The following is a 14124-nucleotide window of genomic DNA, read 5'->3' as shown; positions in this document are numbered from 1 at the left end:
CCCGCCCTCTTCCGAAAAGCGTTTGTCAGACAGTAAACAAAGTTCTGAAACAAGCGACTTCTTTTCACAAGTTGTGGAATTGAAATTTGCATCTGAGGTTCCTCGAGGACAAGGTCTCGTGACGGTAAGACAAAAACTGTCCGAAAGATCCAGTCCGTATCAGGGTAGAATCCATTTTTCCTTTTTTTTAGCATTTTTATGTGATCGGTTTTAAAAATGCGATTTGCCTCCGGCTGATTGCGAGAAGTATCCGGTAAGGGGTAATTTTCGTCGACCTCCTGGAGAAACTCATCAATTTATTCAACTTTGCATTTTATGCCAACTAATATCAGAAACGGTTTTAATGTGCACCGATTGTTATATCAAAAGTTTGAATTCTACGTACCGGCACATCGATATCTAGTTCATTACAAGGATTGATGTTATTGCAATAAAATTTCGCGTTACAACGCGATGCTCGCGCGTGACTGACACGCAATGAAATCTTATGGCGTTCCGAGTGCCGCTCTGTCGATTCCAATTTTTTATTGCTTTCTTGACAGCGTAGTTTCTCTGAGAGAATCTAGAAATTAAAAAAAAATCGAAGGTTTGATCATAACTCACAAAGAAGAGTTGAGTAGAGAAAATGTCTTAATATTACACTCGATCTGGGAGGTATTCAGCAAACTCAAACATGCAGCTTTTATTCCTCAGAAATTTTCCGGAAAATATCCGTCATCTTCAATTGACGGTGAACAACATCGGACCTCCCTGGGACTAGTAAAAGAACGGGTGTTTTGTTTTAGCCCATCCAATAAACGAAATGTTAAACTGAATTTTAATGTTCTAAACTGTAAACAAGGTTTGTTAAGTACGAACTGTTGGTAGTTGTTCGTCAATTGTTCGGGAACGTTGTGAGGGCCATGAATTCTGAATTAACTGACAACTGTCATTTTACGCCAGAAAACAATGGGAAATAGTGGTTCTCTGAGCAGCTATATGTTTTTAGTAAATCGCTGGGGTCCCTCACAGAAAGACCTTTTCTTTGTTCTTTGTTTTTAAGTTACTCAAACAAAAGTTAGATGGCTCCCGGGTACAAAATAACAACAACGCTCCTTCACAAACTTAGTGATTCTTTATGCTGATAATTTTGTTCTTTGGGTTCGAAATTCTCCTTAAAAAGGGGAGAAAAAGGAAAAGGTATTTCAGTTCTTTTATATGAACATTTTCCAGTCAGATGAAAGACAGAAACTAAAGGGCTTTTTTTTTTCGTTTATAGTTTCATTTCCTTTTTCGTAATCGTTCAGTCGGTGACTGCCGGCTTTCTTGACCTCATTGTATGCAGTGTGGGTGTTTTCGTTCAAGAAAAAAATGATAGAGGTATTTTTTTGAGAACACCTATTACTTTTTTTCTGGAAAAATGTTCCAAAAACGCAGTAAAAACAAAGAATTTTATCTTTTTCATGCCATCTTACCCCAGCGTGATAACAGCTTTTGGATTTTGGCACGCGATGTTTTTTTTTTGCGAGGTGGTCTCTTCATAAAGGTGGTCGCCATGGGAGGCAAGGCTGTTGGAAAAAATTAGGATGGGCTAACTTCCTCGAAATTCTCTGAGGTAAATTATATAAGAAAATGTATTCTTTTTCTTTTTTTTTCCGATTTCTACTTTGAGCTCATGCACATCTGACTTCGCAGTTTTCTACCCGACTGCTGATTCATTAAAATTCAAAAATGCGTTTGTGATATCGTGTGATATCGCGTGATATCCGTAGGACGTCCGCTCAGCTGTCAGACCTGTTAAAACATTAAAATGGAGAAACGTGAACTGCATCAATTTGTGTGATAAGCGAGATGTGCTATTAAGATAAATGAGTCATTTTAGATCTTAAAAGCTGAAAAAATTCACCGACATTTCACCTGTTTGGCTATAATCGTCTTTTCATCCATCGTAGAAATATGATATGAGCAATTTCGGAAAATTAAAAAAAATGCAATCTATTTACAGATGAAACTAAAACTACGAGTAATATGACCAGTTTGATGTTTGAGCTTCTGAATTTCACTTGCCTGGATTGAAAGTATTCTCCATGCGTGCTCATTATCTTTAGCCGGTTGCCTCAGAAGAATAGCAATCTTTTCAAATAATTTCACTGACTGAGTTCATTCACTGCCATTACACAAAAGTTCAAGGAACTTTAAAATTGTTCTGTGGGTCTCGTTGGTCGCTGCACCGGAAACCTTATCTAGAAGGAAACTATTATAATCAAGAAGTTCTGAATTATATACGTCGGTGTAATAATTTGACTTGGACTGGATATTGCATATGATCATCCGCCTAAAAACACCCTTGTCCTGTTTGAAAAGGAAAAGGCAAATAGGTTTAAATTGAGTTCTTTGGAAAACTTCACGGAAGGACAAAGGTTTGTTTTGTACTGTTTTGTGTCCGTTTGTTTCGTTTGCATTATTAAGAGAGAAGTTCGATATTCAATCGAAAGAAAGTCACGTTTATAATTAAAGACTTTGGAATATTAATTTCCCAGAGCAATTAGTCACTGTTGTAATTGATTCTCTAAATGAGTTCTTCGCTAAGTTGTTTTTTCGAGACAAGAAACGTTATTAAAATATAAAAACCTTCTTTAGACTAGACAGGTGAGAGAGAATGGTTGTAATTTGGAGAAAAGATTTGGATGAGACATAACAGTGAAGCAAAAGAAAAATGGCGAAAGAGATGATTCTAGGTAAACAGGAATGGATAGTCCAAAAAGGTTTCAGCCAACTAACAACCGAGGCGATTATTATAAAGAAAAAGACAGGGTAACTCGTTAGATGTCAAGGCTGTTGTGAACAAGTCGTTAAAAAGTTAGTGCCTTAAATCGTGGGAACCTTTATCATAATTTTAAAACATGATAAAAAATAGCTTTTCTCTTAGTGGGTAGATGAAAACCTGTTGAGCAGGTTCATTGCTAAACCATGTTGACTTTACAACGCAAGCATCTACATTTACAAAGCTAACGCCGAGTTACCAACGAATTGTTCTTTTCCCCTTTTCTTTTCTAAAAGAGCTCAATAACAGCTACAAAAGTGCTTTAGTCATCGATATTTAGGCCGATATTCATGCAAGTTATTCATCGATATTTATGCCGAATAAATGCCAGTTTTAATATTTGAACCAGACACGATTTGTATTGCAGAACAGCTTTCACTGAGATGCCAGTCCTGTGACTTTATCATATGCTCTCTTCCAACGAACAAGGACCCTCGTCAATCACTCCCAAAATATTTTTCTGTTTAGTTATGGTTACGCCTCTGTGATATTTTTTTTGTGCGAGAGAATGCTCATCGTGCTTGATGTCTGAGTCTTATTTATCTCAAGTCCTTGGAAATTAAGTTCCTGAATTTCCTATCGTACTCAAAACAATATAAAGGTTATTCAGATTCACACGAAAATGAACATTTGAGTCAAATTGACCTTAAAATTTTTATAATTAAGGGTAAAGCGAATTTAATGATAAAACTTCCGACAAAGTTCGGTTTTCTGTTGTTATTGATATTGAATTCGGTTTTGAGCCCAAAGTCGTGGTCCACATTTGTGTGACCGAACTTTTGGTCCAATCTTGCGTTTTAAGATGACTCTTAACGAAACTTATACCTTTTCAGTCAATATTTCAGGTCACTGGAGGCGTTTATTCATGAGAGAGAGCTTAAAGTGGCAATGCACACAATCTGAAATTATCTCTTTTGTGGTGCAGGCCTCAACAGAAGACTTGCCACACGTGGCTGAGAAAAACAAACCCGTTATAATAGCGAACATTTGTTCTTTGAGAGCAGAAGTCTTTCTGTAGTGATGTATTCTAGTGGCATGTGTTTACATTAATTCTTAAACAGCCACCTTCCGTTGAAGTATGCTTTAACAACCTTATTTTATATTCAAAATAATTATTTCCTTTATTTTGGATTTTTTAGTCACAATTAGTAGCTGGCCAAATTCATCATTTCAAGTTATCTTTAGTTCATATAAATAAAAGGAACCAGTTTACATCAAACTCCACTTTGTGACATTAAAAATAATGTTTGTGTTAAAAGAATCGGTGTAAAAGCGAAACGAGGTGGCTAGGTTTGGTGTAAAAACCTTGAAATATTTCAAAGTGTGTCTATATACAAACCACTAATTCAAAACTAATTGCTCGTAAAATCAATCTAACAGAATGCAAATGGACTACGACACTAAATCTACCGTGTCCTGAATAAATTTCGGACCGCCCTATTCATTATTTAATAAAGTTTCGATTGTTTTGCTTGAAAAAAGTGACCACAACAATTCTGCTTTGCGACAATCTTGGTAAACCCTCTTGAATTTGATGTGTCGCACACTTAAAGGGTTCTCAAAGGAACCAATTTTCGGTTGAATAATTTTTTTTTTAACTCAAGCCTCGCTGCTTTTTAAAGTTGAGGGCGCCAGATTAGTTGTAGTGAAGAACTAATTAATGGTTATACAAGGACCCCTGCTGACCTCGCGGGGCTAATTTAACTGATTGTAAATGTGGCGAGAACTATCAATATTAGTTCGATTTTTCCAGACGATAAACGCTATCAATTAGAACAGTTGAAACCTCGCTGAAGAGTAAGATAGCAAAAGGTCTTTTACCGGTGGTTAGAGCGAGAAGAACTTGATCTCAACTGATTGAAATGAAAGATTTCTTCTTTTACGTCGGAGACATCTTTTCGTCGAACAAATCTTGCCTAGCGCGAACACTTTTTGTCTCCTTGAAAACTTGATAGGTCTTCGTCGACAGCTTCTTGAGATTCCAACGACAGGGTCAACGAATGAAAATCTTGATCAAATCCAAACGATATTTTCAAATTATCTTTGTGCACTTGGCACAGAAAGAACTTCATTGGAATTCAGTTCACGTAGCTTCACAGCAGCACTTCATGGGTTCCACAAATAGTCCTTGTTTCTTAGGCCGCGATGACTTGTCTTAATCCGACGATTCAAAAAGAAACTGTCGGTTTCTCAACAGCTTGTAAACAAGTGTACATCGTGCCGTGAATTCTGAGTTGGTCAAGAAAACTAATTTGTCCGTAATCAGCTAAGACCCAGTTGGAAATTGAAATGTGTTCATTTTTTGGACAAAAATGACCCACTGCGTCCTAGCCACCTTATCTACATAACCTCAGTCTCCCACAGATTTTAATTTTCTTTTCTGGATTCCAAACAAACATCGCTGCTTGTCGTATGTTATTACAAACTTTCTTCCATGCCAGGGCTTAAATTGCGCCGGATAATTCCATTCTGTGACAACAGCGGGGCACGACCTTCAATTGAAGGATTGAAACTGAACTCCTTTGAACAATAGTTGAATGCTGTTTAACTTCGAGCTCACAGACGAAATTTACTTTAAAGCATCACAAGAAATTATATAGTATACATTTGCAGATTCACTTTTTGATAAACTGGTTAATTTTAATTTAAATAGCTCAAACGTCAGGGGACGTCTTACAATTTCACCGAACAGCCTTTTTTGAGTTAAAAAGTGATGCAAGAATTTTTTAGCCACAGTTAGTTGAAGTTCAGTCGGAGTAGTTCAAATTTAATAGGCAATTTGTTGAGCAGTTGGAACTCGTTGCAAACTTCTTTATTAACACTGGTAAAACAACAGGAAATTGACTCAAAGAAAGGCACAGTGAGAATTTCACATGACTATACTGTTGATTATGGAAAGACTGAAAATTATTTCTCTTTTCCAAGAAGGCTCTTGCTGCGTCCCTAGAGATTCTTAACCATTGTGATTCAATTTCACACGCTGCGCGCTTGCTAGTGAAATATGCGTTCTTGAAGCGTTCTTAAGATCTCAAATGATACCACCGGAAAAAGATTTTTGTGTCTTCGCGACGTGAAAGAACACCAATATTCATTAGATGTGGGCGTCACAGCATATCAATGGATAAGGATTTGGCAGGTTCGCAGCACGTTGTTCGCATTTCAAGACCGCTTCTTCACTCCTCGAATAACTAATTTATGTCATGCTCTCATGACGAAAAAAAAAACGCGTTTGCAGTGCGTGTTAAAGACGTCCGAAAACGAAGAAAAGAACATTTTACGCCCTTATTGTAGCATTATAATTCTGTTATTTTGGTTTTTGATAAGCTTTTATGTTATCTTTGTCTTAAGTCCTCCCAAATATGACATTTGTAATTTTTCGAAGTGTCGAACTACAAAAGTATAATTAAGCTAAATCAACAAAAGTGTGTAATTAATAGCTTGCGTGGTTTGGCCTATCTATGGAAGGATTTGGGAAGCTTAAAAGCTGTCACATGCTGTCACTTGGAAAAGGACTTCTGCTTGGTTTCGCCGCGAAGATTTTATATGCAGCCGTATGTGGCAGTAAGCCCTAACAAACTTTTGTTGTTTGAGGTTAGAAGCATGACTCGGAATCCCCCAGTGGTAGTGTCAACACTCCATCCCCTTTTGTAATTTTTAAGACGTCTCCGCCAGTAAGCGAGCGAGGGAACAAAAGGAGAAATGATGAATGACAACCCGCTCAATTATGTACGAGTTCCGCGCTGGATACTGGCTGCCGATTGGTTTGTTATGCAAGGGTACTTTGAATAGCCGCGGGCGATAATTCTACCCAGCGCCGACCAATGACAACAAAGAAAAGAACCCATAGTTAATTACAATGACAGCTGCTTCGGTGGTTCTACTGTGACGGGAAACCACACTAGGGGGCTACTCAGAAAATGACAGCCCCCTATAAGAACTCGGCTTTTTTTCCCAAGCCCTTTATTTGAACGTGGCTTGGCTAAAGTAAGTGTTTGCTGTAAGATATTCGCGGCGATATCGCGTTCGTAACTCGTGAAAAGTTTTCAATCGCCTGTTAAGGGTCACTTGGGGCGGCGACGGCCTTGTTAATCAGTATCTTTGTATTGGAGCTGTCAACTCTCTGATTGATAAGTGAATTGAGTCATTTGGTTTTCATTCCCATCAAGCAAATTGGCCTGGACCGGATCGGGGCGATCGACTCCCGAGGAAAGGACAAAATTGTGACAGTGTTACATGGTCTACATGCAGTTATGTGCGACAGTTCAGACGGCGGCCTAAAAGGGACATGAGTTTTCGATTTAAAGGACGAAAAACTGACTTGTGCCGCGTGTTGCTCAAGACTTGTTTATTTCCGCTTCTACGTGAGTAGACTCTTCAATCGAACGCTCGATCGCGCGTTCGTTACTATTCGATACGATTCACCGAGTAATCCTTATGTTATGATGGCTTTAAATGTAAATATACTCACATTACTCGTTCTCTCATTTGTGCTCGTAGTGCTGGTTGTCACAGCAGAGACACAAAAGTGTACGCAAGTAATCAACGATCTCTGCACACTGCCATACATAAGGACTGTAGATGCGGTCGATTCTGAAAACAACCAAGAAATCTGCACCGCTTTGGCTGTTTATTTACGCTGCGTAGAGGATGTTAAAAAGATAGTGAAAAGTTGCAGATCAGACCTTCATTTTCTTACAATATCGACTTTGATACCAATGAAGATGAAAGCCCGAAATTGTGGAAATATTTCTGTAGCTACAAATGAAACAGCTCTGCGCAGTACAAAGTCTCCAGCTACGCTAGCGACGAAACGACCTGGTTGTTTGAACTTTACATCTGAGGACTTCAAACCTTCTAAAGAACAAATTAAGCAAAACCCACACCATTTTCGACTGTGTGCGTTATTTGGGGACCCACATTTAAAAACATTTACGGAGAAACGTCAAACTTGCGTCGTTCAGGGAGCATGGCCGCTTATTGACAACAAGTATTTCTCTGTGCAAGTTACCAACGTACCTCTGGTGGCGGGTTCCAGCGCTACAGCCACGAACACCGTAAGTACTGATAAATTATTTTGAATTTGTGCACTTCTTTACACGGAACGTGTCCAAACAACACAGGCTTTTGAATTATGCATACACGTCCAACAGCTTACGGCTTCCTTACAATTCAAATATGGACTCCAACTGCTTGACAGAAACACGGCATGTCTTCAGCGCTGTGCGGCTTGTCAATTTCACAAGGTGTGTGTTTCCAGATGGGTTTGCCAAACGGCTGCGGTGTCAGTTTAGTGCACAGCCATTTCATTCATTAACCGTTTACTTTTCTAATCATATGTAGCACTGACCGATCTCGTTCGCTTTTGTGATGAAACTAATCACATATCATCATGCAATTTGTTCCTGAAATAAAGCAATCCATCATCACAGCTCGCACAAGAGGCTGCCAAAATTGATGGATCGCGATTTGGTCACTGTGTATTTTGATCGCTATACTCGTACTTTCTCCTTTAGATCACGGTGCTGATAAAAGCGAGTGGAAAGGGCTGCGTAGATCAGAAAATATATCGGGCCGAAGCGGGTTCGCTTCCCGCTGAGTTCCACGATGGAACACAACAGACTGGACCTGCGGATTGCCCCGCTGTAATCTATCCGAGGAAAAAGGGACGTCGAGTTCACATCGAGATTAAAATCTGTTACATCAGCACCACCATCATTATCCGACAGGTCGGAGATTTTCTGACATTTCACGTTAAAATCCCCGAGCAGCTTCTGTCTACGAAGACTCCGTCTACGGGACTCTGTGTAATGGGATGCCCTGATCGCCAAAGAATTGACTACCGAGAGCTATTATCATATACGGACGATCAACTCGCAAAGATGCGTCCGCGGAGAAGCAAAATGTCGCGCGCAAAGGCCCATGCTAAGTGCACTGAAACGAAAATCACTGGCTTCTATCTAGATTCATGTTTATTTGATCTTTTAACAACGGGAAACGTGAATTTTACAGCCGCTGCGTGGCACGCTTTAGACGATTCATTCTTGTTGGATGAAATTGGAACATTGAGGGACCTACAGTCGTATAATACGACGGAACCACGGACAGACAAGCCAACACAGCCAACTAGAATACCAGTTTCAAGTACAGAAACACAGTCTCATTCATTCTCTCTTCTCACGGTTCTAGTGATCTCCTTGTTCATTTTGGCGAGATGACAGAAAGCCGAAATGCGCGTAATTTCAGTTTCAAAGTACAGTAATTTATGATCTCTATCTTCGATTTTTATCTGTGGCCTGTCAAGAAATTCCAGTTGAAGTGAGATTATTTTCAATCTTTCAAAATCTCCTTGTAGTTTTGAAGAGCGCGACGCATTTTTTGAGACGTGCGGACCGTAAATGGATCGGTGGTAGATATCTCGCGAAAACGAAAGATTGTTTATGAAATTATCAGATATGTACATACCGTTTGTAGGGAAAAAATTCGTCACTCGAGTATTAGAGACATACATTTTTATATCTTTATGCCAATATTTTTCGTCGAGCACCGGATCAGAGGGCAAGTACATAGAAATTTATTTGTTTTATACATTCTCAATTAATTTATGAAATCCACAGTACAAGCATTTTGACAATGCACATAAGACACACACACACGCCGAAATGTTCGAATAAATCTGATCATCAAATGAGATCCGTGTAGTTGTGTTGCAAAGAGTTCCTGTGTGATGTTTTGCATTTTCCGCGACTAACCTATATCGTTCTCGTATTCTATTTCCCCTCAATATATTTGTTCATGTTTGGTCTTTCACCAAGCCCCTCCTTGTTTACTGCGCCATATTCTTCAGAATTATCGCGTTTTTTCGCCCATTGACGGTTTTTCCACAAAAAAGTGACCTTATCATGGCGAAATCTTACCCGATGACTCAAAACGGAAAACGCGGCTTGCCGATGTTTTCTACAGCTAAATGTTTAAGATCGAGTGTTATTAATTTCCTCATCTAATAACGGTTGTAATACATGGAAATATTATGAATAGACCTCGATCGAAGAATATGTATATCTATAGAATAGTTTTTAATTGAATCGTATTTCGTTACAGTTCTAAAAATTCAAATTTCAAGAAATAACAGCACAAATTTTTCAGTCGCCACAATCGAGTGTGCCTTCCGCCGCGGGTTTGTTTTTCTGTCATTGCCGCGTCAACTCGCTGGGGGGCAGTTGCAAAATTCCCAAGAAATTATCAGAGGTGATTTTGTCAGGCTACTAAAAGGAAATTATCTAGATAAAGGACAGCTAAGAAAAGATAATTACATGGCTTATGATAATTTCTTAACAGGGAAAAAAAGGAACTAACAACGTTTTTAAAGAATGGCCTCTGTAAGAACGTTATAATCCAGCAACAAATATTTACCCCATTTTGAAGTCTTGGTTTTAATTATCGAGTCCTGTTTTATCGCATAGAAAGGATTCGCGTTGAGTCATTGTCACACTAAACCTGTTCACGAAATTTAAGTGTTAACATCGCATGGTTTTTATACTTCTTTTTTGCCGAAAATTACTTATAAACGAGAAACGAGAATTAGCCTGATCGATGAAGTAGGTCGCTGTAAATTAAACCAGCGATCACTTGGGTCGACAAATTGCGGTGTTTACGTTTTGTGAGATAAAAGCAATTAGATGAGTGTTACAGCCTTCTTCGGTATCCATTCTTATGCTTATTAAAGCGAGCTTTGTGAAGCTTACACAATTTTCGAAATCTTGTTTTATTTCCATAACCTTCACCTTTCTCGCAGAGTTGATCCAAGCGACAAAGCTTTGAGGATATTTTTCTGACATTTCATGTTTTCTTGCTCTACTTTTAGAAATGAACATATGGCAAAAAGATGGCCCGCGCTTATGGTGGTTTATCATGTCTATAGGCGGTGTTTTATGTCCATACAAAGCGTAAACATTGTTCTTAAAGAAGCATTGACTTCACTTGTCATTCATCGAAGTCTCAGTCTTGCCTAATTATGTCAAATTTCTTTGTTTCGCATGTTGTATCCTGAACTTACTTGTCGCGTAGTACAACGCCACCGTTCAATAAAAGGGACCACAATTTTCACCATCAAATATCCAAATTCTTTTATGCTTTAATGTCGTTAACCACTTACTTCGTACGCAAAATGATTTTAACGTATGTTCGTAAATTAAAGTACTCCAATTTAACTGCAATCCATCTTAATTTTTGGGGTGGAGTCTTGAAAGCTCAAAATCGACCCCACCGGAAGATTGATTAATTATAGCGCGCTACTGATTTGTACTGTACAAAATAGCTCCAAATTGGATCTTGTCTCCAAATAAACTGAACTAGACTGTTATCCAGAAGGGTGGCTTTATCTGCCACATTTTATTAGCCATCCCCTGTCCTGCCATGGTCGCCAGTGACATTCAATGACCTCGCGAAATCTCTTCAAAGACACACAATTAAAAAGTTTATTGGAAAATTAGTACGAGAGTAAACACTTCGCTTAACATATGAAAGGCTCGTGACTACGTAAACAGAATCCATCCCGCGGCTCTTAAAAGGAGCAAAACTTAAGGAAATATTCAATTTTAAGTTATGAACTGCAAACTAACACGAACGTCTGAAAAGGCGTGCGGCAAGATACACTAATATTTCTTTACTTTGACCCCCTAGAGCCGTGCTATAGTGTCTATTGAACTGTTTTGTGTCGATAAACAAAAGAAAGCTCACTAAGTGCTTTCTGTTCGCGCTACGATTTGCAATTCATTTTTCATACGATTTTATCTTTAATTTCGAACAAAATAGAGCCTCGATGAGCTTAATCTGGAGCACAAAAAATCTGTTCAGAGAAATTGTACAACGGGCAAACACGCAGAGGAAAGGCGCTTTCACGAAAGAAAAATTTGTTTTCCAACTGGTGCATTTGTAACAGCCATGCTGGAAGAACGTCTGAATTTTGGCAGCTGCAAAAACAGTGTTGCTACGATAGTATATGAAAATAGACAGCGTAGTTTATTACCCCTTGCTCAACAGATGGGTGGAATTTTCCTCCATTTTCAATTGGCTGGGAAGATTACGATAAAAGACAACAACTTTTGGATGTAAACAAAATTTTTCTTTTCGTTGTAAGGTAAACCTTGATGGTAGCTCTATTCATGAGAAATAACGAGAACAATAGAGGTTAAACCCGCCTTATTCGACCACACGTGTTTTCAAAATGTTCAGGATTTTTCCGCTCAATTTCACTCAGTGGTAGTATAGTTAGGCCCACAAAATTCCGTCTGGTTTCCAAGACAATCTTTTCCACCCATGATGGGAAAAATTCCACTTCAAAAGTTTCATGTAAATGATAACTGATAACGTACAGCTTTCAATGAAATATAGAGTTTGAAATCCAGTTCCGAATGAGTGCATCCTTGAGGAATAAAGTTAGATTGGCAGTGTTGTCTTGGTAACTGAAGCCTGTTGCATTCGGTAATTAGTCTTCGACTGAGGAGTGACCGTTCAGACCATTTGAGTTGAACGAGTGCTTACCTATGTAGGGTGGTCAGTTTGCGGCTTGCTGAATTAACCACGACAGAAAAAAAACTAAAAACAGGAGTCGTTGAGAAAAAAAAAAATCACAAAATAATTGCGGTATTACCCATTTTTCTGTGTCCGCTGAGCGAACGCGTAAATAAGGTGATTTTTTAAGACCTCAATAGCACTTTCGTCCTAAAGACGAGCCCAGTCCTCAGATGAAATAGAGCTGTCAGCTTACGTATGGCCATCGGATGTCAAGGTATGGATATACTCCTCGATCGAAAATATTTTCATGGATCAAAACTCGAGGATTCTATTAAAGACACACTACTGAAGGTGTGTGGTGAATTTAAAATCTCTAAAATTTTGTGGTTACAGCTTAGATGATTGAAATCATCCACTGGAAACTGAATGACTCTTCTATAATCAAGTTCAATCACGTATAGAGATATTGTATTTATTTTCGCACTAAACAGAGTGCTTCCGTATCAAAACAGAACTGAAAAGTAAGTGATGAAAAAACTTTTAACACGATCGTTTGTGCGAATTTATACCGGAAAAGAGAGGTCCAACCTAAAGGAAATACTTTGTTCTTTGATCAGTTGCCAAAAATGAAAAAAAAGAAAAAATTAACCCCGCAGAGAAAGAATCGTAATAAAGAAAAAAAACACAAGATCGCTACGATCCGAATTATCCTAATACCAATATTAATTCTGTCAGGAATGATATCCATTTCACGTAAGAAACCCAACGATCAAAGTTAAATTTCCCCATTAGCACATATCATGGGATATTTTAAAGTTGCACGCGGCAGACTTTATGTTAGAATTTCCTTGTATGTTTGTAAAATAGTTAATCAAGATGAAAATTTGGTCTCTAAAGTCAAACACGTACAACTGAAAAATTCCTGGTTTAGATTTTTTTCCTCGAGAAAAGAAGCTCTTGACTTTGCTGACCTGCGTAAACAAATGACAAACGCCCTTTGGCATAAGCGTCAAAAAAAATTTAAAACCCCTCTGAAACTTAATGCGGGGCAAATATTCGTTACCGACCCGTTTCGTTTTCTGCCCACACGTTTTTACCGATTTTCAATTCCTCGAGTAACATCGGAAGCAAAGAGAAATTGCATTGTGTTCAATCCTGCCTTGCATGTATCTCAATGATTGCAGTTCTTGGAGCACTTTAACTTCAAGCTTATTTAAGAATAAAGTCAGTGAAAAGGGAAAATACTGTTTGTAGCTATCCTGATATCAAGCCGGCAATTGCAAATGGTATTTCTTTAGTCCGAATGTGGACGATAGCCGCTGCCCAGAGGCTGTGACTATTTGTTAAAATGTTGGAAAGTGTTATTTCCCGAAGTGACACCTTAGCAATTGGTATTCTTTATGCAGCTTTCGCTGAGACCACTGCAGTATTAAACCTCGTTCTTAGAGAAGAGACGGGTTGTAAACCAGCTTTGTAAGTTTACAAAGCTGGTTTCTCTCTCAAGTGAATTTTTTAACTGACATCGACGTGTATGGGCTCTTCGACGGAACGCAGGCCTCCTTGAAAGAACACCACAAAAGTACTTCAAGATTTTGCCAGAAGTATAATTATAAACAAACCCGCGTCAATAATTTGTCAGCCTGAAAAGACTGCAGATCTACAATGACCAGGAGTGCATTGATTGGCAGAAGTGTGAAAAACAAACAGCCGAATTAAGAATAATTTTTCTGTCTGGAAGTCTGTTCAACGCGTATTAAGTAGATTGTTTGGGGCATGAACCCCGCCCAGAAGGTTAATCCTCAAAAATG

General features: G+C 38.6%; 1 protein-coding gene across 1 annotated transcript; it reads left to right on the top strand.

Annotated features, from left to right (window-relative positions):
• The first annotated feature begins 2907 nt into the window (after positions 1–2907).
• On the top strand, positions 2908–9491 carry LOC111340746 (repulsive guidance molecule B). The gene is made up of 3 exons (XM_022947635.2): positions 2908–7164; positions 7301–7857; positions 8317–9491. The coding sequence occupies exons 1-3, from the start codon at positions 7089–7091 to the stop codon at positions 9016–9018; spliced, it is 1335 nt and encodes a 444-aa protein (XP_022803370.1). The 5' UTR covers positions 2908–7088; the 3' UTR covers positions 9019–9491.
• Positions 9492–14124: the final 4633 nt, after the last annotated feature.

Source organism: Stylophora pistillata, chromosome 4 (genome assembly GCF_964205215.1).
Source record: "Stylophora pistillata chromosome 4, jaStyPist1.2, whole genome shotgun sequence".
Lineage (NCBI taxonomy): Eukaryota > Metazoa > Cnidaria > Anthozoa > Scleractinia > Pocilloporidae > Stylophora > Stylophora pistillata.
The sequence above is the reverse complement of the archived record's forward strand: the minus strand, read 5'-3'. Positions and strand labels throughout refer to the sequence as shown.

What these genes read in the sequence shown, in the direction of transcription:
- LOC111340746 (XM_022947635.2), top strand. Translation starts at nt 7,089, where the DNA reads ATGAGTTTTCGATTTAAAGGACGAAAAACTGACTTGTGCCGCGTGTTG. An exon ending in TTGTTTATTTCCGCTTCTAC is followed by an intron (nt 7,165 to 7,300) that starts GTGAGTAGACTC and finishes TTGTGCTCGTAG; the next exon opens with TGCTGGTTGTCACAGCAGAG. An exon ending in GCGCTACAGCCACGAACACC is followed by an intron (nt 7,858 to 8,316) that starts GTAAGTACTGAT and finishes TTTCTCCTTTAG; the next exon opens with ATCACGGTGCTGATAAAAGC.